At 41.9% G+C, this 23,245-nt stretch overlaps 2 protein-coding genes and 1 long non-coding RNA gene across 8 annotated transcripts in view; 1 reads left to right on the forward strand and 2 right to left on the reverse strand.

Moving 5' to 3' along the window:
* stx17 (syntaxin 17) lies at positions 1 to 15,482 on the reverse strand. Of its 2 annotated transcripts, none has more exons than XM_037784387.1 (7): positions 15,262 to 15,482; positions 12,540 to 12,743; positions 12,374 to 12,439; positions 7,464 to 7,802; positions 6,352 to 6,402; positions 3,209 to 3,295; positions 1 to 983 (listed from the first exon to the last, which is right to left on the reverse strand). In XM_037784387.1, exons 2-7 carry the CDS (start codon positions 12,660 to 12,662, stop codon positions 741 to 743), a joined length of 909 nt encoding a protein of 302 aa, XP_037640315.1. In that variant the 5' UTR covers positions 12,663 to 12,743; positions 15,262 to 15,482; the 3' UTR covers positions 1 to 740. The 2 variants fall into 2 exon arrangements, with proteins under 2 accessions (XP_037640315.1, XP_037640316.1); XM_037784388.1 differs by lacking the exon at positions 15,262 to 15,482 and adding an exon at positions 13,622 to 13,653.
* Positions 10,653 to 23,245, forward strand: part of LOC119496809 — a 17,152-nt gene continuing 4,559 nt past the window's right edge. For both annotated transcript variants that reach the window (XR_005208808.1, XR_005208809.1), the window contains exon 1: positions 10,653 to 11,121. This is a non-coding gene — a long non-coding RNA (uncharacterized LOC119496809). The remainder of the gene's footprint in view (positions 11,122 to 23,245) is intronic.
* The window catches only part of nr4a3 (nuclear receptor subfamily 4, group A, member 3), a 23,257-nt gene continuing 19,822 nt past the window's right edge, over positions 19,811 to 23,245 (reverse strand). For 2 of the 4 annotated variants that reach the window (XM_037784375.1, XM_037784371.1), the window contains exons 9-10: positions 23,122 to 23,184; positions 19,811 to 21,690 (exon numbers count right to left, since the gene is read on the reverse strand). In XM_037784375.1, coding sequence (XP_037640303.1) covers positions 21,428 to 21,690; positions 23,122 to 23,184 — 326 coding nt within the window. In that variant the 3' untranslated portion in view covers positions 19,811 to 21,427. The remainder of the gene's footprint in view (positions 21,691 to 23,121; positions 23,185 to 23,245) is intronic. The other 2 variants (XM_037784374.1, XM_037784376.1) reach the window with 1 other exon arrangement.

Consider the following 23,245-nt stretch of genomic DNA (forward strand, 5'->3'; position numbering starts at 1 on the left):
TGTTGAACAGATTTTATTTGGCAGAAAACCAGCAGCAGTATAATCAATACATGGCAGGATCTTGGATAGTGGCACTTTGGTGCTTTTTGTGCAATTTTGCTCTCACACTTTGCAAAAACAAGTCTGTATTTACATACAGCATAATTTATACAAACATTGAAACATAACCTCTTTAATTTAAATGTAACACCACCACTTTTTCTCTCCATGCATCTTATTGTACTCTCAGTACTGCAGCTGTTCACATTGGGATATTTTCTGCATAAAGGAATATTGAGGCATGATCGCTGGTAAACTCTAGTAAAAATTAATAGGAAAAAAGATGCGAGCGCGAGGAACAAACAGTACCCTTGTTGGTGATGGCATTTCACTGATTGGTTGGGTATTTGAAAATGGTCTGATTTATTCCATGCCAAAGATTTATTTTAGTAAAGACATGCTGACCCAACCACAATAAAATATCTAGTGTAAAAAAATAATAATAGTGTGCATAAAATCAGAAGAATGTCCTCTGGTAAATTATTTGCACCAACATCTAATTGACATCAAAGTAAGCTGTCATTACATGCTATAACAGTGCGTGGTATCAGCAAAACTTGATGACGTCTTATCTTGAAGGCAATTTAAGGCAACGTGACACCGCCGGAGGTCGAGTTTGTGCTTCTTGATAGGTCAATCAACACTGAAGCCTCAGTGATGGGTCAGCACCTGAGGTCAGAGGACCAACCAGAGCTGCTGGGTCATTTGTCCTTGTTTGACTCTGGCTCTGGTGGCGGTGCCGTCAGTTGTTTCATCTTTAGATCCACTCGGGCTTTGCGTTGTTTCTGGACCAGGTTGCCGCCCGCAAAACCCAGGGCGCCGCCTCCCAGAGCAGCAGCCACCCCGGCGACTTTGAACCCGGCTAGCAGGCCTAGCGGACCTCCTAATACGCCGCCCAGTAGCGCCCCGGCAACCGGCAGCACCATCAACTTGTAGCCCACCGCCTTGGGAGACAGGAAGAAGAGATATATTCCAGTTTAATTTAACATCCACATAACACGAACCTTTGGAGGCATTAGTACTTTGTGGCTTCAAGACAGTCTGCGATAGAGTCGTCTATCCTTTCATGATCACACGTCGAAGCACAAACAAGCCAGCATGTGTGAATGTAAATCAACACTACCATAGCTGCATCAAAGAGTTTTCATTATCTCCGTTCAGGAGGAATCAGAGAGATGTGGCCTGTGTGTTATTACGGCTGTTATCATCAGAGTGGAAGGTGCTCTTTGCTGATGACAATTAATGACACACACACACACACATACACACACACACGCACACACAGGCAGGGACACACACTTGATTAACACTTCACCATTAAATTAATCTAGTTCAAAAGCTAGCATTACTTGTCCCCACCCCCGTGGCAGTTGAGGGAATTTTAATTTCATCTGAGCCGAGTTAAAAGGACTCTGGGTACAGGTTGTAGAGGACGGAGGAAATGTGTGTGTGTGTGTGTGTAATGCTGTTTGACCTGATGACAGATAACAAGCTTTCAAACACGTTAAAACATCTGACATCCTTCTCATCTGCTTTATCTCTTCACAACCCCCCTACCCGTCTTAATGTGCAGCCCACTACATCTACCAGCAACCTGACAGAGAGGGCAACCTTTGTTTGTGCCGCCAGTTGGGTGAGTTTAATTTAAAAATAGCTATTTCAAAAGAATATTTATTATTTGTGGCATTTATTTTATAAATCTTACGACTAAAGTTAAAATTGTTAAAGGGTCATTGCACTTACATTTCATTAAAAAAACAGATTTTCTAGCTGTGCAGTTTTGGTTTTATTCGCCTAGATTAATTGATATATCAATCTGAAATTCCTGCTGCCATCCCAAGACAATGGAGGTGAATGGAATGATGCTCACACCATTAAACCACAATGAAAAATTAAATTAAATTACATGAATTTAACAGATGATTTTATTATTATTAAGTCAGTTTTTTTCCCCAACTCAGGGACACTGACATGTGGACAGGAGAAACTGGGGACTGAACCGTTACTCTACAAAAAATACCCAAACCCTCTCTACAACATAAGCTACATACGCCAAAAATATTTTAAGAATTGATAATTATCAGTTTAATAGTATAGTATGTCTTTCCAGAGACAATGTGTTACCTCGAATAATCCACGAAACAGTTTTGTTCACATTGGAACTACTTTCTGGCAAAGAAATAGTCCGTATGAGAACTGCTTACTTTGTGCAGATTATACCAAATGACACTGTTGAATGGGTTAAACGTAATTTTTCAATGCTTTGAGCACCACAAATGAACTCAGTAACCAGGACAAATCAGTATCTGCATGACTAAATGACTAAAACACTTTTTTTGTAATTTAGATGAATAGACAGCCTTGGCTGTATAAACAGTTATGAAATAGCTGTTTTTCATGTTAGGTCATTTACTGTCCAGTGTTATCATTTACAGGTTTTTCTCAGCACACAGGAATCCCGTCTCGGTGTCATCGCTGTCTCTGAGAGGCTGTAATTACAGCATATTTACTTCACACCTCCATAAAAAGTGTGAGCAAAACACAGATCAACATGTAGCGCTTCATCTGGCAGACGAGCATCTCTTTCCTTTAATCCCAAACAAAATACTGGAAGTAAAGTTAGAAAATGTCACAATCCTTGGTAGAGATCTGTGTGAGGGTGTGTGTGTGTTGTAGATTAACAAAAACAGGTGATTCATTCTGAGTATTACAGACGAAAAGTTCAACATCTCAAGTGCGTAATATGTGTGAAGGGCACTGAGTTGTCCTTCTGAGTTACACTCAGTGTGTAAGAGTGAACTGAAGTGATATTGGAAGGCCGAATGCTGCTCCTGAAAAACTATTAAACAGTCATTCAAACCTCTTCTTAATGCTACACACACACACACACACACACACACATAGACCCTCTCTTGTCACCCCTCTCATCCTACCTCTCTATCACTCTTCCTCCCCTCCACTCCTCTCCATCCCTCTCCTCTCTCTATTTCCTTAATTGCAGCTTTCCTCCGTATTCGAACGGATCAATAGGGACAAACGCTGTGGAATGGCTGGGAGGCAAAGTGCCATCGATCTCCCCATCTCCCAAACACTACACACACACACACACAAACACACACACACACACATGCATCAGATCATCAGGACACACACACACATACATACACACCTTCCCCAGGCTCCTGGTCCCCTCCTCCACGTTGGCAGCGGCTGTGTTGACGTTGTCCTCTATGCTGTCAATCTTCTCCTGCTGGGACTGATGCACAGGGGTTAGACGCACACACACACACAAACACATATTAACACACACACCTACATATACACACACACACACACATGTGAAAGAGCAGCCACCTGTTGTGTATTAAGTTTTCTTTTATCTGTCCAAATTCTGCACCACGGCACAAGTTAACAGGGGAAAGGTGTGTGTGTGTGTGTGTGTGTGTGTGTGTGTGTGTGTGTGTGTGTGTGTGTGTGTGTGTGTGTGTGTGTGTGTGGAGGTTGTAGGTGTATTCAAAGGAGATTTCACTGAGGGTGGGGTCACAGTGTGTGTGTGTGGCATTGTGTGGATCTCATGAAATATTCAGAGTGGCAGCTGTCTCTCTCCATGTGAGGGCTGGATGGACACAGTGACCAAACAACAACAACCAGAGCACTTTTCTCCTCCTCCTCTTCTTCCTCCGCTCCTTCTCCCTCTCTCACCTCCTCGCTCTGAGCTCAAAGTTATTTTACAGATTCAGCTCTGTCCATTTTTTACAAGCTTCCTGTTATTTTGTGATGGTTGCAAAGATTTTAAACCCGTTCTGACTGATTCTGACCAATCAGATTCACAGATCGCATTAGAGCTGCAATGATTAATTGATTAGTTGTCAACCATCAAATTAATCAACTATTTTGACAAGCGATTCATCGGTTTGAATAATTTTTAAGAAAAAAAAGTTAGCGTCCTAGTCCAGCTTCTTAAATGTGAATATTTTCTGGTTTCTTTAATGAAGCAAAATATATATATTTTTTTATTTTTCCCTACTAAATAACTAAAACAGTATATTGTTTTCCAAAACTGGACTACATCCATTTTTCATACATGCACAAATCATTTAATGAAAAGACCATATTAGCACTAGCTTCCACCATAGATAATTATGAAATTTGACGTTTTTTAAACTTCACATATTTGCTTAGAAGTCCATGAGATCATGAGGTAAGATTATATTTAATAAAATTTATGACGAGAAAAAAAACCAAAATGTTAAATCCATTCTCACCACAAGGTCCACTCAATGGAGATTTCTATCATAGAGGAGTCTATGACAGTTAACTGAATATCTTTGAGTTGTGGACAATATAAGACATTTGAGGACGTCGTCTTGGGCTTTGGGAAACAGTGATCGACATTTTTCAAATTTTTTTAGATCAAACAACTAATCGATTAATCAAGAAAATAATCAACAGATGAATCGACAAGGAAAATAATCATTAGTTTCAGCACTAAATCATTCCATCTTCTTTGATCTTCTTCGTCTCTCTCATTTTCTGCGCTGTTGTTTAAAGCAGCAGTTTTATAAAAGAGCTGCAACAAAAGATTCTTTTCATTATCAATTCATCTGCTGATTATTTCTTGATAAAATGTCAGAAAGAATTGTAAAAAATTCCCACTATAACTTCCCACAGTCCATTGTGACATCCTCACATGTTTTGTCTTATTTGGCTGACAGTCCCAAACCCAAAGACATTCAGTTCACAGTTATATGAAGCAGAAAAAAGCAGCAAATCTTCACATTTGAGACTAAAAATGACTGAAGCGGGGAGTCCTCGTGGCTTGAGAGTGAGCAACGTCCCCAGTTCGAGTTTGGTCAGAGATCTTTAGTGCATCTCTCCCTCGCTCGTGTCCTGTTATTATCTAAGAAAGGCATAAAACGCCCAAACATGAGAATAAATAACAATAATAAATCAAAATAGAAAGAACAATGACAATCACAACAGTTGCTGATTCATTTTCTCGACTAATCGTCGCAGCTCTAAACGAACGGTAAGCCTGAGTATTTTGCCATAATGTGGTCACACATTTTGAGTATGTTTATGAGTTTTGGTGGAAATTTAGAAAACATGTTTGTTAAAATGAAAGTGTAATCTTGACTTTGAAAACACTCGTTGACAAAACAGTTTCACTGGCTCAAAAAAAAGAGACATTTTAACACCAACAATTCCAACTGGGCAAACTTCATCTGCTGAGCAAAATGATGTGATTTACTTGAAAGCTCCATTAAGTGGAGAGTGTGTGGTGAGAATGGATTTAACATTTTTGGTTATATTTATTTGTGCATGTATGAAAAATGGATCTAGTCCAGTTTTGTTAAACAATGCACCGTTTTAGTCATTCAGTAGGGAAAAATAGAAAGAAAATAGATATTTTGCTTCATTTGTTTTATATTTTAATATAATACCCTCTGTTTTGAAGCTATGGCGATCTCATATGAAATCAAATACATTGTAAACTTTAACTTTTTACAAGCCTCTAATCAAACTGAATACAACTGTAAGACATTAAACACATTAAACTGAATTAAACTAAACTAAATTAGATTAAATAAATAATATAAGAAATACTTGATAAATCATTTAATCATTTAAATATTAACAGTTTTATGCAGTACGATCACATTATAGGCTTATGACTGAGGACACAGACACCGAAACAGCCACTAGCGTGACGCACGTACAGACACAACCACACACTCACACTCAGTATTTCCACTGAGGCTGAGAGCTGGAATATTACTCCCCTAACGGCGTCTGTCACCCTTGAGACATCACAACAACATGTCTATGCTCTTTCTGCCCCCCCAATGCCTCTGTCTGTGTTTCTACCCGAACTACATCTTCACTCTCTCTCTTTCTCTTTCACTGTTAATCTCTCCTTCCCTCCCTGCTTCCCTCTCTCCATCCCTGAGGATAGAGTGATAATCTGAGCCGTCTGTTCTCCACCTGCTCCGATGTATCTATTGTTCCCCACCTCTCCCCCCTGTGGACAAGCAGCCCAAATCCTCCCTCTCGCCCTCGTCTCCTCCTCAATCTCTCCCCCCTGCCTCGGCGAAGGGCCTCTGGAGCCCCAGCAGTCGTCCTGAGCCTCTCAGAGGAGCCTTACCAGGCAACACACGGTCAAGTATGCACCACTTCCTGGAAACGCTATAGGCGAACTGCCTCTGTCACATTGTTTTCGTTCACAGGGGTAGCTGTGCACACATGTAGATAGAGAAATGGGGTGAATGTAGCAGCCAGGAAGTACACACAGAGTTGAGAGTTTGTACTCACGTGGACAAGCAGAGAGAACTCCATCACCACACCGCTCAATTCCTTCAGCTCCTGAGAGAGAATAATGGCCGTGTTTATTTCATTTGGATGCTTATCACACAAATCTATGGCTACAGTAACTGTCGGTGAAAATAAGGGCGTCTGTAAGAACAGGTAAGAGGGTCATGACCTTGACCTAGATGATCTTGCAATAGTGATGTATAATGCACGTAACCATAGCAACGTTTAGTACAACCCAAGGATGGAAACTACTTTCTTGTACTTTGCGTTTAGTGCTTTAGGTTTTCATTCAATGGAAAACATTTTGACTCGTCACAGCAGGAAGAGCACAGGTTCAAATAATGAAATGAATGATGGCTGAATTCCATTTAGCTGCTTTGGTTTCAGAGTCCTGGTGTTGTAAATGCTGGCTCACTGTCACACTGTCAAGGCTTACTGGGACACTTGAATAGAACAGAGCCATTGTTAATGTTATTAGTAACACGACGGTGCTTTTCCTCCGGTGACAAGTCAAAATGTCTGCTGTGAAAAAGGCCTATTGTTTTGCTAAACTCCCTCTGCAGATAACTTTCGTAACTCTTCGGCTGTTATTTAAGAAGCACCTCATTCTAGGCACTTGCATTTCCTATTTTTAAGAGGTGAAAAACTGGCGTTGGCAGGTAATGGTTGAATCTTGAAAAACAGTAATATTGACATATGTCAGAGTTGATATTTTTAGTCAGCATTTTGCTGTTTGGTACGGTTAAAGTGAGTTTAACCTCCTTTGTTTAGAATCACATGAACACATATACAGTTAACATGGAGGATGATGCTACAACACAAGAGCTAAGATTTGGGCAGTGTCTCTCCCAGTTAAATCCAAGCTCTGGTCCTTTTTTAATTTCTTATTTCACAGGAGAAAGTAAAGCTTACTTTGACTAAAACCGTGTGTTGCATACAAAGAATAGTTTGTACACCTTGAACTCACATATCAAAAAGAAGGGTCTAAAACAACAGTAAATAAATGAGCAACAAGACAAGATTTACTTTGAAATATCGATGACTTTGAATTTGAGATAAGTATGAAATAGAGTATGATATCCAGACTGTATGTTAGGGTCCAGCCCTCATACCTCTTCCAGGTCGTCCCAGGACTCAGCCGCACTCTGATCTGCAGGGATTTCTGGAAGGTGGAGCTGAATTTGCCTCCCAGACACGACTTGCTCCTCGTACACATCATCGTCATCAGCAGCAGCGTGGTAACCGCTGGACACACAGCTGGATGGCTGAGTGGCAGGTGGTGTTGCTGGCGCAGGCTGAGGCACGGGGTTAGAGTGCAAAAGCAGGAAGTCTCGTGCGGCGGCTGACGCCCTGTCTCTGACTGGCTTGACGAGTGCGTCCAGAGCCTCTGCGTCTTCGGCACGGACCCGCGTGCACAGCTTCTCCATCTCTCTCATGTTGGCTCTCAACTGCTGCAGGGAGAAACAGAAGAGGCAGGTTTCTCAGTAAGATGGAGTGTAATTTCAGAGAGGGGGACAGACACACAACATAACAAGCCATTCCAATAAATGTTCATTTCTGCAACCAATTCTCTCTAAAGACAAGTTAACAATTTATACAGAAGGAAATCAAATCAAAATGATCCTAAACTATGAATCTAATAAACAACGCTACACATACAGTAGCTTCTTTTAAATCCTCAGATAAAAATTATACTTCTTGTTCATGTTGCCCCAGTTGGAAAGCAGTGCTCATGCTGACAGGTTCAGCATCCCAACACACTGTTCTAGTGATGGGAAATGTGTGTGCGTTGGGGTGTTGGGCTTAATAAGGTTCAGATATGAGGCTGGGGACCACAAGCCCCGTCATCCCACCGTGCCCTGAGGGTGACAGGAGGATTACATCGCAGCCATCCTCCCTCCAGGCCGCAGACCGACCCGGGCTCAGGGGGTCAACGCACTGCCGATAACACATTCTGCTAATTACACAACATGAATAAACATACATGCATACGCTCGTCCTCGTGTGCATAAAACTGAAAAACACACTAATTAACACCGAGACAGTCGGGGCGGGCACCTGTCAGACCGCAAATTAACCGTGAGCGTGCAAAGCTCAAGCACACAGACAGACTGACCAAACACATACTCAATAGCAGATATTGGCTGCTGTGGTAGAGGTGGGGGGGGAATAATGTCAATCATCAAGTAGGAGGAGAGACTGCAGTCTGTCTGTCTTTCTGGGAGGACGGACAAAGGACAGATTCACAAAAAAAAAGACTGAAAAAACATGCTCAGAAGGACAAATTAGTCCATCTACTATCCATCTATCTGCCTGCCGACATACCTATCTATCTTTCTGGGCTATGGAATATAAGCACACACACACATCTAAAACAGAGCAGACAAACTCCAACTCTGGATTAACACCATGCAGACACGGTAAAGCACTCTGTGTGTGTCCCTGGGGTCTGCAGGGTAATGGTGAGAGGATGGGCTTGTGCCTGTTTGGAGTTATTTCACCTTCAGAGACATGGTGGCTTCCAGGCAACACCATCCTCTGAGACATTTCACACCCACCATGTGAACAAGACCGCAAGTACTTACACACACACACACACACACACTTAAACACACACACACACACACACACGAGAGATGGTCCATTTGAGGTTTTCGCAACAGCTCTTTTCTTGCCCTGATTTTTAAGAGTGAATTTCTATACAGAGAGTTCCTTTATTTATAAATAACTGATTCAGTCTTTTTATGTTTCATATGTTTGTATTCATTTTTGTGGGAAAGCAATTTCTACATTAACGGATTTGACAGATTTGTTATATTGCTTTCAACCACATCTCTTTGCCCTCCTAAACAGATGGAGTGGCTCAGTTGTCATGGAGATGGTTTTAGTTGTTATCATGTGACTACGGAAAGGAAGTTTGTTCCCTTAATAACAAAGGGTCATATAGTAAGTTGCACCATGTGTTGAGTAAACACAGAATGTTTTTGTCAGCTTTCTGTTGATCAAAAACAACACAATATTCACTTTGTTTGTTGTGGTGTGTTCAGGGTTCAGTCAAGTTCAAGTAGGCTGTTAAACAAGAGGACAGTTCTCTCCTTCACTCATCACCACGTGCTGTCCTGCCACTGGTTTTCACTTTTGATTTCCAAACTGGAAAAACTTGATCGCTGCAAATGAGGAAACGTCAAGTTTCTCCAGAACTGAGCTCCTTGAAGTGTCAAGACAATCTGAGACAAAAATATATAGACTACTAGTTGCAGGGTCATGCTTGTTCAGGAATTTCCAGAGGCAGTGAGTCACGTCATCATCCATGTAATACTCACATTCACATGCAGGGGTTGAAGTAACGAATTACATTTACTATCGTAACTGTAACATAGGTGTTTTTTGTCTATTTTTGGGGTATTTTTAAAAATCTGTGATTTTACTTCTACTTAAAAGGGACTGTTTGTAACTTCTTACACGTATAAATCATTGCGGGTCGGTGTCCCATGCGCGCTCGCGTGTGGCTACGCTGTTCAGACTCAGACTCCAACACAAACTACACGGAAGCCCCAAAACCGCAAAGTTATATCTAGTGAAGCCCGTCTTGCAAAACAGTGTTGGCCACGGTCGGAGGACGCGGAGGAGACCGTAGCGTTGGTCTCCAGGGCCGGAGTCTCTGCTGCACTCTGATCCTCTGCTCCTCTGATCCTCTGCCTGCTTGCCCTCACTCACCCACCGCGCTCGTTCTCGCTATTTTGCTCCACCTCATGTGCATGCGCGCAAACTATACACTGCAGAAGAGTTAGTTTAGCTCTGAGATGTCTAGTGAATGTACAGTGGACGTTTGTGCAGAAATAACTGCTGCAGCTCCTCCAGACCAACAGAGGTTTCCCGTGTCTCGTGGAGTGACGAGGCTCCGCAGCGAGAAACGACCAAAACTCTAGTGTCTCCACTGTTTCCTCCGACCGCGGTCGGGAGGCTGAAGCAGGAAAAAGCCAACACTAGGATCAGCATCGATTCATGGAGAGACCTCCGTCTGGTCAGCTAACATTACCGCCTATCGCCTAACTGTTTTGACGGATGCTCGCTCACATTCACGTAGCGCGTGCACACGGGCGAGCGCAAGCAACAGAACACTGACTTTCGTTGGCTTAACGGCCACAGGCGTCGCTGTTACAACCAATTTCTGATTCTTACAAACAGTCCCTTTAAGTAGCCTTCTATTTATCACAAGTATAATACTTTCTTTGTCACATGTCAAAGTCGCATCCTTTACAGAGTCAACACAAAAGTCACATCTAAAAGTCCTGATAAACTGTGAGCAGAGAAGAAGCTGCAGGTGTGTCTGCGGCCGCAGGGGGGCGCCAGCTCCACGTCAGAGAGGTGACGCTCCGGAAATGATACGTCATAAATGTTTGCGTTCACGGTCCGGTCCGGTCCGGTGTGGGGTGTGTGGTGATAATTAACATTACTGTACCTCGGCATCTCTCTTAATTAATGACTCCTTTAATGAAACCTCTGGAAAGCACGCTAAGTGGCACACCCACGGTGTTAGTGACCTGTAGGCTACAGTAGTTAGCCTCGCTGTGTCTGGATAACATGCTCGTAGCGGATCGGATACTACAGCGGTGACTTTCTGCGTCCACTGAGGAACTTGTAGCGGGACCACAGCTGGTTATACTGGGTCGGAGAGGTCCAGTGGACTGTTTACATGTATTCTTAGAGATTGAACGAGAAGAGGAGCAGACTGTGGAGGACCACACGATGCTACAGACTTACAAACACGTGAGTCAAAGATCGTATATATTGCCACGAGAGTGAAAGTCAATTGTTTGTTACTTAGCAACATCAGCGCCCGGCAGCAGAGCGAAGCTTCCGCCATTTTGGACTGAAAGAGGAACAACATAATTTCTATTCAATTGTCATATTCTACCGAAAATGACCTGTGTTGAACAGTAAAATCTAATAAATACAATAAAGCGTTTTCAGTCCAAATGGCGACCTCTATGACAATAACCTGATATTTTCAGGTGGAAGTTCATTTCATTCATTCATTCATTCATTCATTCATTCATTCATTCATTCATTCATTCATTAATCTCACTGTGCAATGTCATTTTCCACTTGTGCAATTTTGTAAGTCTGTTTATTGTCAATACTGTATATACTGCTCCTATTTTTATACTTCCTTCTATTTAAATGGTTCATATTTTGTTACACTTTGTTTAGCTCTTTTTCTTTTTACTGTGTTAGCTGATGCTTCTTGTTTTTTGCACTTTCCCCTTTGCTGCTGTACACTGCAAATTTCCTCTCTGCGGGACTAATAAAGGAATATCTTATATTATTTTATCTTACTCTTTGGGTAAATAACGTTACAACAACACACTTTGTTGCCTAGCATCGTAGTTGCGTGTGCGCTTCACGGTGTGAAAAAAAAGCATATAAATATGGTAAAATCTGTGCAGTCTCCGTTTTGCTGCAATAGCAGCTGTGGAGTTCATAATGTTTAATTCAGGCGCCATTAGTTGGTTTTATTTTCTTGTCGATAATTTGTGTTTAATTGTCTGAGTTTTGTCTCTCTTCTGGTCCATTCTTGTGAGGCTACACTTGAGGAAGGCAGTTGTATATTTTGATAATAAAGTTGTATGCAAAGACTGCAGAGGGCCCATCTGTTGGTTTGGACATAAGGAGTCTTGTTGATGATGTTGTTCCCACTTGTGTATAAAGTTGACATTTAATTCAATCTATTTTGTAGCCTACAGATGTTCTTTAATTTAACAGTAGCATCACAAATCCCCCCGTTAAAGTAGCAGAAATGGGAAGTGTAGCGTTATGAAGAAACTGGATTTTGTCATTTTGTCACATGATATTGTGGCTCACATCTTCGGTTTCACAAATTTACAAGAGAATATCAATTACTGGCAGGCCAGGTACCAGTATCACTCTCTGTCACACACACACATGCACACACGCACACACACACACACACACACACACACTTATGCTTTTTTGAAGTATACAGAGTGTTATCTTATACCTGAACAGTTCTGCTGGCATTGATGTGCTCCAGATGAAGCCGGTCCCATTGCTGGCTTTGTTGGTACTGCGAAAATTAAAGAAAAAACGTATCTGTTATCCATCTGTGGACTAAGAGTGTGGACATGAGGGTGCGATCATGTGTCCAGCCAGATTTCCGCTGTCACCTTCAGTATGTTATTGTGGTGTTTCTGCAGCCTCTCCAGGTCCGTGGGTAGAGCCACTTTAATGAACTTGTGGATGGGTGCCTCCAGGCGCCTCAGTGTCAGCTTGTTGCCTTCCTCTGCCATGTGTCCTGCTGACTGCCCACAGCCAACACCTCTTTGCAACTTAGACACCTGCTCAGCTTTATCTCACTGCCCCCACAGACACTGTAAATACCAGCAGAGTATGATTTTAATATTAATACATTAATCAAACGAATAAACTCTGTGACACATGCGAGTCTGCCCACACATCTAAAATTGGCACCTCTATAAGACTAATCCATTTTTTTTTCTTGCCAACATCCTTTCAGTGAAAAGAGTAACTGAAGTATTACTCACATGATACGCTGACGGTATAACATCCATGCATTTGGGTAATTTATTTGGATAATCTATCGAACGTTTAAGTTATTTATCAAGCACCTGGTTCAGTAATGCGAAAATGTGAAATGATGAGCCTGTGGAATCGTTTGCTTTAATATGTCACAATACAGGATCAATAAGAAGGTTTTTTCTTTGGAGTAAATCACATAATGCTCCATGGGCTAGAGAACTTCATGCTATTTTTGAGGAAACTGAATTGCAATATAGTAATAATTTATCATGCAACAGGAACACAATTAGATAAATTACTTGCTAGATTAGAAGTAAAATGGTTGAAAGTTATATCGCTAAAACCAAAATTACAAACATATATTCAAATTAAGCATAATTATGGCACTGAATCTTATGTTATAGCAAACTTATCGAGAAGTCAGAGGTCTTTAGTTGCACAGTTAAGAACAGGAATCCTTCCTCCGGCTCTTGAAGTCGGTAGATTTAAAAGCATCCAGGAGGACAACAGGCTGTGAGAAGTATGCGAGTTAGGAGAAGTTGAAAATGAATCACATTTTCTTTTTTTTGTATTGTCCATACTATGAGTTAAGAAGAACTTCTATTTTAAATGAAATGTTTGTTCAAAATACAGAAATATTTTGGCGCTCGGATGATGACAAAATGGAAATGGCTATTTAATTTGAAAGGGTCTGTTTGTAACTTCTTACACGTATAAATCAATCCGGGTCGGTGTCCCATGCGCGTTCGCGTGTGGCTACGCTGTTCAGACTCAGACTCCAACACAAACTACAGCGGTCGGAGGACGCAGGGGAGACCGTAGCGTTGGTCTCCAGGACCGGAGTCTCTGCTGTACTCTGCTCCTCTACCTGCCTGCTTGCCTTCACTCAGCTCGCTCCACCTCACCTGCATGTGCGCACACTACACACTGCAGAAGAGTTAGTTTAGCTCTGAGAATATCTAGTGAATGCACAGTGGATGTTTGTGCAGAAATAAATGCTGCAGCTCCTCCAGACCAACAGAGGTTTCCCGTGTCTTGTGAAGTGACGGGGCTCCGCAGAGAGAAACGTTATCGTCTCCAACCAAAACTCCGGTGTCTCCCCTGTTCCCTCCGGCCGCGGTCGGGAGGCTGAGGCAGGAAAAGCCAACACTAGGATCAGCAGTGATTCATTGAGAGACCTTCGTCTGGTCAGCTAACATTACTGCCAAGCAGGTGAAATATAGAGTGATATTGTGGTTTTAGCTGACGTGTGTCGCCTCACTGTTTTGAGCGATGCTCGTTCACGTCTATTCAGAGCGGGCACAAGCCCGACACTGACTGTCGTTGACTTAACGGCTACAGGTGTCGCTGTTAACAAGCATTTCTGATTCTTACAAACAGTCCCTTTAATGCTTATAAATTGGCAACTTTTGTTTCTCAAGCTGGTAAAAAAACTGGTTTATTTATTTAGTATTATTTGTAATTTATGCTGCTACTCTGGTTTCTGTCTTTTTTTTATTTTCTAAATAATGGTGTCTTGTAAGGCATATTATTTATGCATGACACAATAATAATAAATTATATCCATAATAGTGATTTATAATACTGTATGATCAGTGAGGGTTATTTTAAATGCTATTAGAACCTGATACCAATATCTACTAAGCTTTTAAGCCATTCTGAGGGTTTTTGTTAACCTCATTATATCATTTATGTTGTCTGTAATGGCAATTTTCATATCTGCAGTTTAACACTGTACCTTTAGATAATCTCAGGGCCTCACATGTTCATCTTTGTCACCATAGGACAGTGACCTGACATTTTAGATCTCTGTAACTGCAAACAACAGATTGCTGAAATACTTGTTATGTCTTGTGATGCTCTGTTGTCTGCTGTGTGCTGACGCATTGATACACTTTCTATCCTTCTCTTCTTTGCACTTATCTTCATGTTATGCTTTAAATGTATAAATACTGACTACTCTTTGTATTCAGGGCTCACTTGCCACAGTCCACAACAGGTGGCTGTGCTCCTGAGTCCATCTGCAGATGTTTTAGTTATTAATGTATCCCTTTTTATTAAATTCACTGAAAGACAAGTTGTTACGTTGGTTTGTGTCTTGTTTTAACAGAAACTGCCACCACATGTCAGAGTCACATCTGCTTATAGCTGAATGGCAACTACACACATACAGTTTGACAACATCTGGCTGGTTAGCCAAGTAGCTGAATGAACCAGCATGTCATCAGCTGTTAGCTCTTATTAGATATGATCTAACTCACTGATTTAGCCAGAAAACCCTTGAGACACCAGTCTACCTCCGCCCATCAGCCAGATGAAGGAAACTTAAAGGACATATGAGACACTTACCGCCGATAATATCACTCCACGCTGTGGTTTATAGTCGATATAGACTGACATGAGGCTCCATGCTGTTGAGGAAATTAACGATTCGCCACATTTAATAGTTTACGTCAACACTTTCGTTTCTTGTTCTGACACTTTGTTGTTTGTAAACAACTGTGCGTCCGCTAATAGTTTCCGACCTCACACCAGCACCCACAGCACAGTGCGTTCCTCCTCAGTGTGACTGACTGCGACACTGAGTCTGACTGTGACATTTATAAAATAACCTTCAAGTGTTTATTTCTCCTGTTCATTCTATTTGATGGTGTTGTTTTGCACCAGGAAGACTGAGCATACAAAATAAAGAATAATTAGTCAAAAATCATTATTTACAAGTGAAACTGAAGGATGTACATTTATTTTTATTTTTTTATTTATTTGCACATATATAAAACTGCACAAAATCCAGTCAATGAAAAAAACAAGAAATGTGTCAGGAGAGGTCAAGAAGCCACAGGCTTATACAAAGGACCTCCCCCCAACCCCAGGAGAAAAAAAACCAATAATAAAAAAGGAATAAAGATCTAAACTAACATCATTTTAAAAATACAACAAAAGTTAAACAACAACAAGAAGCACACAAAATGTGCAGAAAAACCCTAACCAAACAGAGGAAAACAATCCAATAAAAACAATGAAATACATACAAAAAACAGCACAGAAGAAAAGAAAATATATCTAAACATTTCAAAAGATAATTAGACATGAGTTAAATGTGATGATAATTTCCTTTTAAAATGCTCTAAGGATAACAAGCTCTTGATAACATGTATTTTGGGGTTCCATATTTGTACACCACAACATCTGAGGGAGTACTGGCCATGTTTTGTTTTGTAAAAAGGCAGGTGAAGATGATTAACCTGTCTAGTGTTATGTGAATGAATTTGAGAATTAGATTTAAAGAAGTTGCTAACATATGATGGTGATGAAGAAGGCAAGAATATATATTACACTTGTGGCCACCAGTTTCTGCTATCACAGCTATCAGAAGTGAATTTATTCCAATCCATTAAATATTATATCTAAATAGGCCTACTATGGGTTAAGGCTACATTTTTGGGTAATTTGTAATCACATGAGGAGTTTACATTTTACAATTGAACACATGGCATTTTTTTTTAAAGGTTTATTGTGATTTGTTTTTTACACCAAATACTGTATAATATTAAGACTAGGGCTGACTCGAATGCTTCAAAGCTTCAATCATTGCCATGGTATTTGACCTGCAAATTACTATTCGAATGCTTCGCTTTTAAATTTTTGTATTTTTTTTATATTTAAATATGTAATAATAATATATAAATCCCCCCAAAAAACTGAAATAAGGAATAATCCCACATTATTCATTTTTCATATTCAACATTAATTATTATTATTCTCAGACGGATATCGCTGTTTGTTGTGTGTAGAGGTGTGTGTGTGTACAATAGTGCAGCAGCACTGTCTCAGAAGAACATGTCATCCTGCCGCACCGTGCAGCTCCGCAAAGCTTCGAATACCTTCGAATATTTCTCACCGAAACGTCGAAGCCCAAAAAATGGTATGTGAGACAATATTCAAGTCTAATTAAGATGCACTAAATAGAGAAATAAATTTTAAATTTATTCCAATGTATTCATCTATTTAGTGCAGGGTTTTGTTGTCCTCCATCATAATTACAAAATTACAACATTGTGATCATAAAGAAAGGGAGATAAAAGTAAAAAATAAATAAAATTCAACAGTTAAATTATTAAATAATACAAGAATTTGTTTTTTTTTTATTTGTATTTTTATTTTTTAGGTGGTGGGGTTTTGCTAGGGCTCTTCAGACTTCACAACCTCAAAATTTCCCAAATCCTGGCTACAGCACAGCTGTGGGGTAAAAGGTAGTTATTTAAATGGCCGTGGAGTCTATCACTATGTGTGGCAACATAAATTAAAATGTGTGACCTTTCAAAATGTGACACCATTACTCATAACAGCTAGACTATCAAAATAATGTGAATATTTCAAGCAGCGGCAATATATCAAATAATCCTATTCAGATCACATCCCCAGTCCCAACAACACTGAATGACACATGATTATTAAAAGTTATAATTACCAGATTAATGTTACAGCAAAGAGATGAGTGATTTGATTTAATTTGACATATTTGCAAATGTTTTTTTGTTTTTTTTTGTCATTTCCATTTAGCGTTTCACAGTTGGCTGCATGTATAAATAGCGTCAATCCTGCGGAAAGAAACATTATGTGCGATGTTTCTGTCTGTGTTGTGTTTGGGAGAGAGAGACAGAGGGCGATAATTGGGGTTCCCCCTCCTCTCCTCTGAGATCAGCCAGTGTGAGTGGGTCTATTGCATGTTTCCACTCCTCTTCTTCGACACCTTTTACCTTTGACATTTAGGCCAACCCCCCACACATCTTCCCTCAGCGGATGCTCCATGCGAGGGGCCCCAGTAAAACACACAGTCCCCAGCGACAGGGGATTTCCCGTGGTGCTGTACACATGTTGTGTGTGTATATATATATATATAAATATATATGTATATATGTGTGTGTGTGTGTGTGTCTGTCTGTCCACTTCCAGGGGACTACCAGAATTGCAGACTGAGGGGGAAGAACAAAGCTGACAGTGAAAGTCTAAATTGAAATATCATCAAAAATGTTTGGGTTCATGTGTCTGTCTATATGTGTGTGTGTGTGTGTGTGTGTGTGTGTGTGTGTTAGGCTCAGGAGGACTCAGGTGCCAGTCGTTTCAGTCTAATCCAGGAAGTTTGTCAGCAGGAGAGGAAGCCAGCAGGGAGCTCCGTTCACTTCTTACCTCCTGCATCTTACTGTTTTTAAAGCAGCTGTGATCAGCACATCCTGATGGCTCAGTGGATATATTGACAGCAGACATCTTGACTTGTCATAGCAGGAAAGGCACAGGTGTTAAAAACATTCGTGAACAACATCAGGACCCTGAAACTGAAGCAGCTAAATGCAATCCCTCCATAATTCATTTCATTACTTACACCTGTGCTTTTAATACTGTGACATGTCAAAATATCTTCTGTGATAAACGGCTTTTCAGATCACAACCTTCTGTGTGTTTTTCTTCACATGTACACATTTTGCTATCATCAGTCTTAAAGGGCTCATTTTATATTTCTGAACGGATTAGGATAAACTTTGAATGTGTGTGTGCGTGTGCATATGTATTTGTGTGTGTGTATGTTCTAATGGGACCTCTAATTAAGACTCTGGGGGTATCTGCTATCTGTCGGCACTGATCGATTGGCCGGGAGACTGACAGCTCACTGTGTGTGTGTACGTGTGTGTGTGTGTGTGTTTGTGTGTGTGTGTGTGTGTGTATCAAGCTTCAAGCAGAGCTCTCGGCTTCGTGGTCATGTTTTTTTTTTACTTGCCTCTCAGAGATGTCACCGTCGTAGAAATAGGATGTCCATTCGCACACGTGGAGTACACACTCATACCACTGCAAAGAAATTATGTGGATGGTCTTTTCCTGCATGCTGATCAAACACAGAGATGTTACGGGCTGTGTATTGGCAAGAATCTGGTGACACGAAATGTATCATGATTCAGGGGTAACGATTCAATATATTGCGATACTGTAAGCACGGTGATATATTGTGATTTTTTTCAAATTATATTGTAGGAAAACTGTCATAGTATAAAGACACCACCATATGTATAAAATCTTAGTAAAAAAAGTCACTATGGGGACTAACATCATCACACAGGAATACAATTGGACTCATTGGATCCACAAGAGTCTCAGCTTTACAGTGATACCCAATTTAGGTAATTCTAAGACTGTTTAGGGACGCCAGTATGCAGAAATATTCTTTTCTTGGAATTTAATATTTTGTGCTGTGTGAGTGTGTGGTGTCACATCATAGATTTTATATGGAGCGTGTTCAACATGGTGCATTCCACACTTGTACACTCACTTCGAACTTTACTCTTTTGCACTTCTTTCTCCCCCCCAGACACTCACATACACACACACACACGCACATACAGATAGAGCTGTTCACAATTTCACTACCACAGTTACTATCAATCACCTGGCTGTCCGACAGAGAGAGAGAGTGTGTGTGTGTGTGTGTGTTAGTGCTCACGCTGTTGCGCAGGAGGACGAGTGAGTGATGGCAGTGACAGTATAGACGGCATGTGCTGTGAAATGTCACCGTGGCGATCGATGGTGTTTAACGAGGCTGGAGGCTGATCTGGACCTCATGCTAACATGAAGCTGTCCTTGCTTCCCTCTTCCTCCCCCCTCCTCACTCTCCTAATCCCCCTCTACTCTCTGTGAGAGCCCGAGGGTCCCTCGGGAGAGAGGAGAGGCCTTTTACCTGTCAAGAGGCTTTTGTGTCTGACCAGACAGACACACATACTCTGAATAAAATCGGCTCAAATTTGGCCTTTTGTTTACTTTTAAAAAGTCTTGAAACATTGTAATGTTTGGATTATTTTCATCATTTAATAAAAAAAAAAAAAAAAAATCAAAACACAGGACGCAGTCGGGCAGAATAATCAGAACTAGTTTATGATTTCAAAGTGCTGAACAGAAAATCCAGTGAACCAAAGAGAAAGAAAAACATAAATCGAACAGGAAACTCAAACCAAAGAGGGACATTGAAAAAACAGCAACTTTTTGTCTTTTTTGTTTCTCTTCTTCAAAAAACAATGCACAACTCGTACCACAATATTTGAAAAAGCTAAAAACACTTCAAAATATTAGTTTTGTATATATATATATTTATATTTATATTTATATCTATATAATTTTCTTTTTTTCATATTTCAAACGGCTGCCGTGAGTGTGAGTGGGTGGTGGAGGCCCGGGGAGATCCCCAATAGAGCCGCAGTCTGAGACACAAACACAGGTCGAGCTGTTTTGACAGGCTATGGCAGCTCTTGACGGCTTTATAACACACCATGCATATGATCCTGGCTTCTCTAAGCGTACACACAAAGACGGTATTGTCCTCCACACTCTCACACGGCCTCCACAATAGAAACAAATAGAAAAAAGAGCATGACTGCGGAATGTTTCACCCCTGGACGTACAGCTATCTGTCGAGCACCCTCCTCTCCCCCGACCCGCCGCCATCCTCCGGGGGAGCAGGTAGGGTGTGTGTCAGTGCTTCTAGCCCTTCTCAGGGTGTAAGTGCTTCAAAAGCCAATTTCTGTCCATGTTCATTCCTCCATACTCCTACTCGACCTATGATTTCAAAATGAGTTAATAAAAAAAACAACATACTAGAGCAAGTTCAAGTCTGGGTGACTCAGTCATCAATCGTTAGTGCACAGTATCTCCTCTGCTGTCTAAAGCCAAGCGGAGACTGTCTCTCTTTCTTTAAGCTACTGACAGCACAGGACAAGTCTTTGTATTAAAATAATTTAGAGTTTGAAATTAAACTGTTACTTCGCCACCTCTTCCTTTTTGCGGTGAGATAGCACTTAAGAAATTGCACTTGGAATCAAGAGCCCGACTCAACAGCCTCTTCCATGTGTTTATGAAATATCTGTGCCCTCTTTGTGATGTCTCTGCGTGTCTATGCTCACGCTGTCTGACCTCTGACCTTTCAGTATGAAAACGCCCCCGTCCTTCCTTCAGCAGGAGGAACTAGAATACACAGCGACTTGTGTTGCACTGGGACATCTTCAGCTTTGAAAACATTCGAACACAGTGACACCACCCCTCCCCCCTCTTTACTAAAAAGAAGTCCTCGTACTGGACGAGTCAGGCCGAAACACAGATAAACAGTACTCATAAACCTTCTTTCTTTTTTGCTGGATGAGCTTTCCCACCCAGACGGAGAGAGGACATCAAAAAGTCATTTTTCTGCCGTCCATCTCGGCCTCGTCATCTTCCCCCACATGAGAAAAACAGGAGGATCAAATAAAAAGCGGTAAAGCGTTTGAGTAATTGTCTTTTACACTGGTGAAAAGCTGGTTGCCCGTTTGAGTGACAGGCGTTCTCGATTGGTCGTCCTGTTGAGTGAAAAGCGTTTTTGGATTGGCTCTCTGCTCTGCATCAGTCAGAGGGGAGTGAGAGTCTCTCTGGATGTGTGTGCGTGCTCCTGGAGGGGGGGTGGGGGGGACGTGTTTTTTTTCTCTGTGGTCAGCCCGGGCCGTCAGTAGGGCAGCGTGTCCAGGAACCTGTCGATCAATGGAGGGGGCTGTACCAGGTCTTCCAGCTTCAGGTAGAAGATTCGTTGAAGGCCCTGGGTCCTCTGGGAACGCAGCTCTGCCCTTAAACCCAGAATACGACTCAGAGGGGGCGCCGCCTTGGACGAGGAGGAAGAGAGGCCGCAGCCCAGGTGGTCTCTGAGACAGCAAATCACTTTGTTCTGCAGCTCCTCAACCCGCTTTGAGTCCTTCAGACCTGGGACTTGCTCTGTGGATAGACAGACAGAGAGGAAAATAATACATTAAACGGCAAAAATAACATCCGCAGAAAAAAACACACACGCACACATTAGAGCTCATTCAGCTGACAGAGCATTAGTTACATCTTCTTTTATATTGAATTCCACCTCATTAGCCCGTATGGCTAATGTTCTTAACAGGCCTTAACTTGTCTCACTCACTACAGATCAATACACAGTCTAACCTAATAAGCCCCCTGTACACTGTGTCCACACACACACACACACACACACACACACACACACACACTCACCATATATATAAACATTTGCACACACACAAACACACAGATTGTCCCCACAATTTAAGACATTGACAGAAACAAAAGTGCTCAACAATTAGCTGATTATTCGGCGCTGTGAGCAGCCAAATTAAATTAGGAACACGCACGCACGCACACACACACACTGCTGCCCATAGCAACTCCTGTGGCACCCGTACCCGGCTTAATGTGACACTAACTCATTCAGCAGAGAACAGGGTGTCCAGCCCCACACACACACACACGCACACAAACACACGCACACAAGCCAGTCTGCAGGGAGGCTGTCACTAAGACCAGTCTCACTTTGAGGTATCCATTATCTGAAGCTTATTTATTGTTTGTTTATGTGACTCTTTTGTTTGTTCAGTGTTTGCTGCCGCAGAGTCACTCCAGCCCTCCTTTCACGGCGGCTTTCAGACCTCTCGCACACTCTCTCTCCGCCCTCCCTATCCCTTCTTTCTCTGTGTGCGCAGGCTCCCGGGGAGGGGGATCGATGGCTGCCTTTCTGCACAGGCCACTCTGAAGCGGTCGATCACCTGGTGGCTCTGGCGGCTCTGTCGTGGCAGTGTGCGCTTGTGTGCTTCGCCGAGGTGGCAGAGCGCCACTGAGAACAGCGCAGACGCCATTCCAGAGCTGTGCTCCGCGGTGGGCTGGTCGATCAGGCACAGAGTTAAGTGCTCCCCCAGAGAGTGAGGATGGGGTTGTAGGGCTTAGACAGAGGAAGAGAAGGTGGAGGAAGAGGAGGAGGTGGTGGCGGGGGCAGGCTGAGGTAAGGAAGCTGAGCGTATGGGGGGGGGAGGGGTGTTTTACCCATTACACACTGATATACAGTTTCTGACTCTGGCGCGGAGGTGTAAAAAATGAAATGTGAACACCTAATTGCACTGGCGTCCTCTGTCACCTTGGGCTACATATGTAATTGACTATTTCTAATGCACTTTACTGACCACTAAATTCTTCTTCTGTTGCGTCTCAGATGTGCGGTTGCAGAGAAAGCTGCTCCGTTTTTCACACATGCACACTGATTAGAGCGCCAGGTGTGCGGCAGGTGCAGCAGGTGCTCTCGGGTATCGGGTTCTTGTTTAGGCAGGGATGTGTGAAAACAAGCATGCACATGTGTGTCTTTGAGCGTACGTGTGACGTCAGTGGATGTATCCACCTGATCGCTGTCACATTGAATCACCCACAGGCAAAGCTCTGGACAAAGGAAAGAAGATGTGTGTGGATTTGTATCCATATATTTACGCATGAGCAGCTT

Source organism: Sebastes umbrosus, chromosome 11 (assembly GCF_015220745.1).
Source record: "Sebastes umbrosus isolate fSebUmb1 chromosome 11, fSebUmb1.pri, whole genome shotgun sequence".
In the NCBI taxonomy this organism is placed as follows: Eukaryota; Metazoa; Chordata; class Actinopteri; order Perciformes; family Sebastidae; genus Sebastes; species Sebastes umbrosus.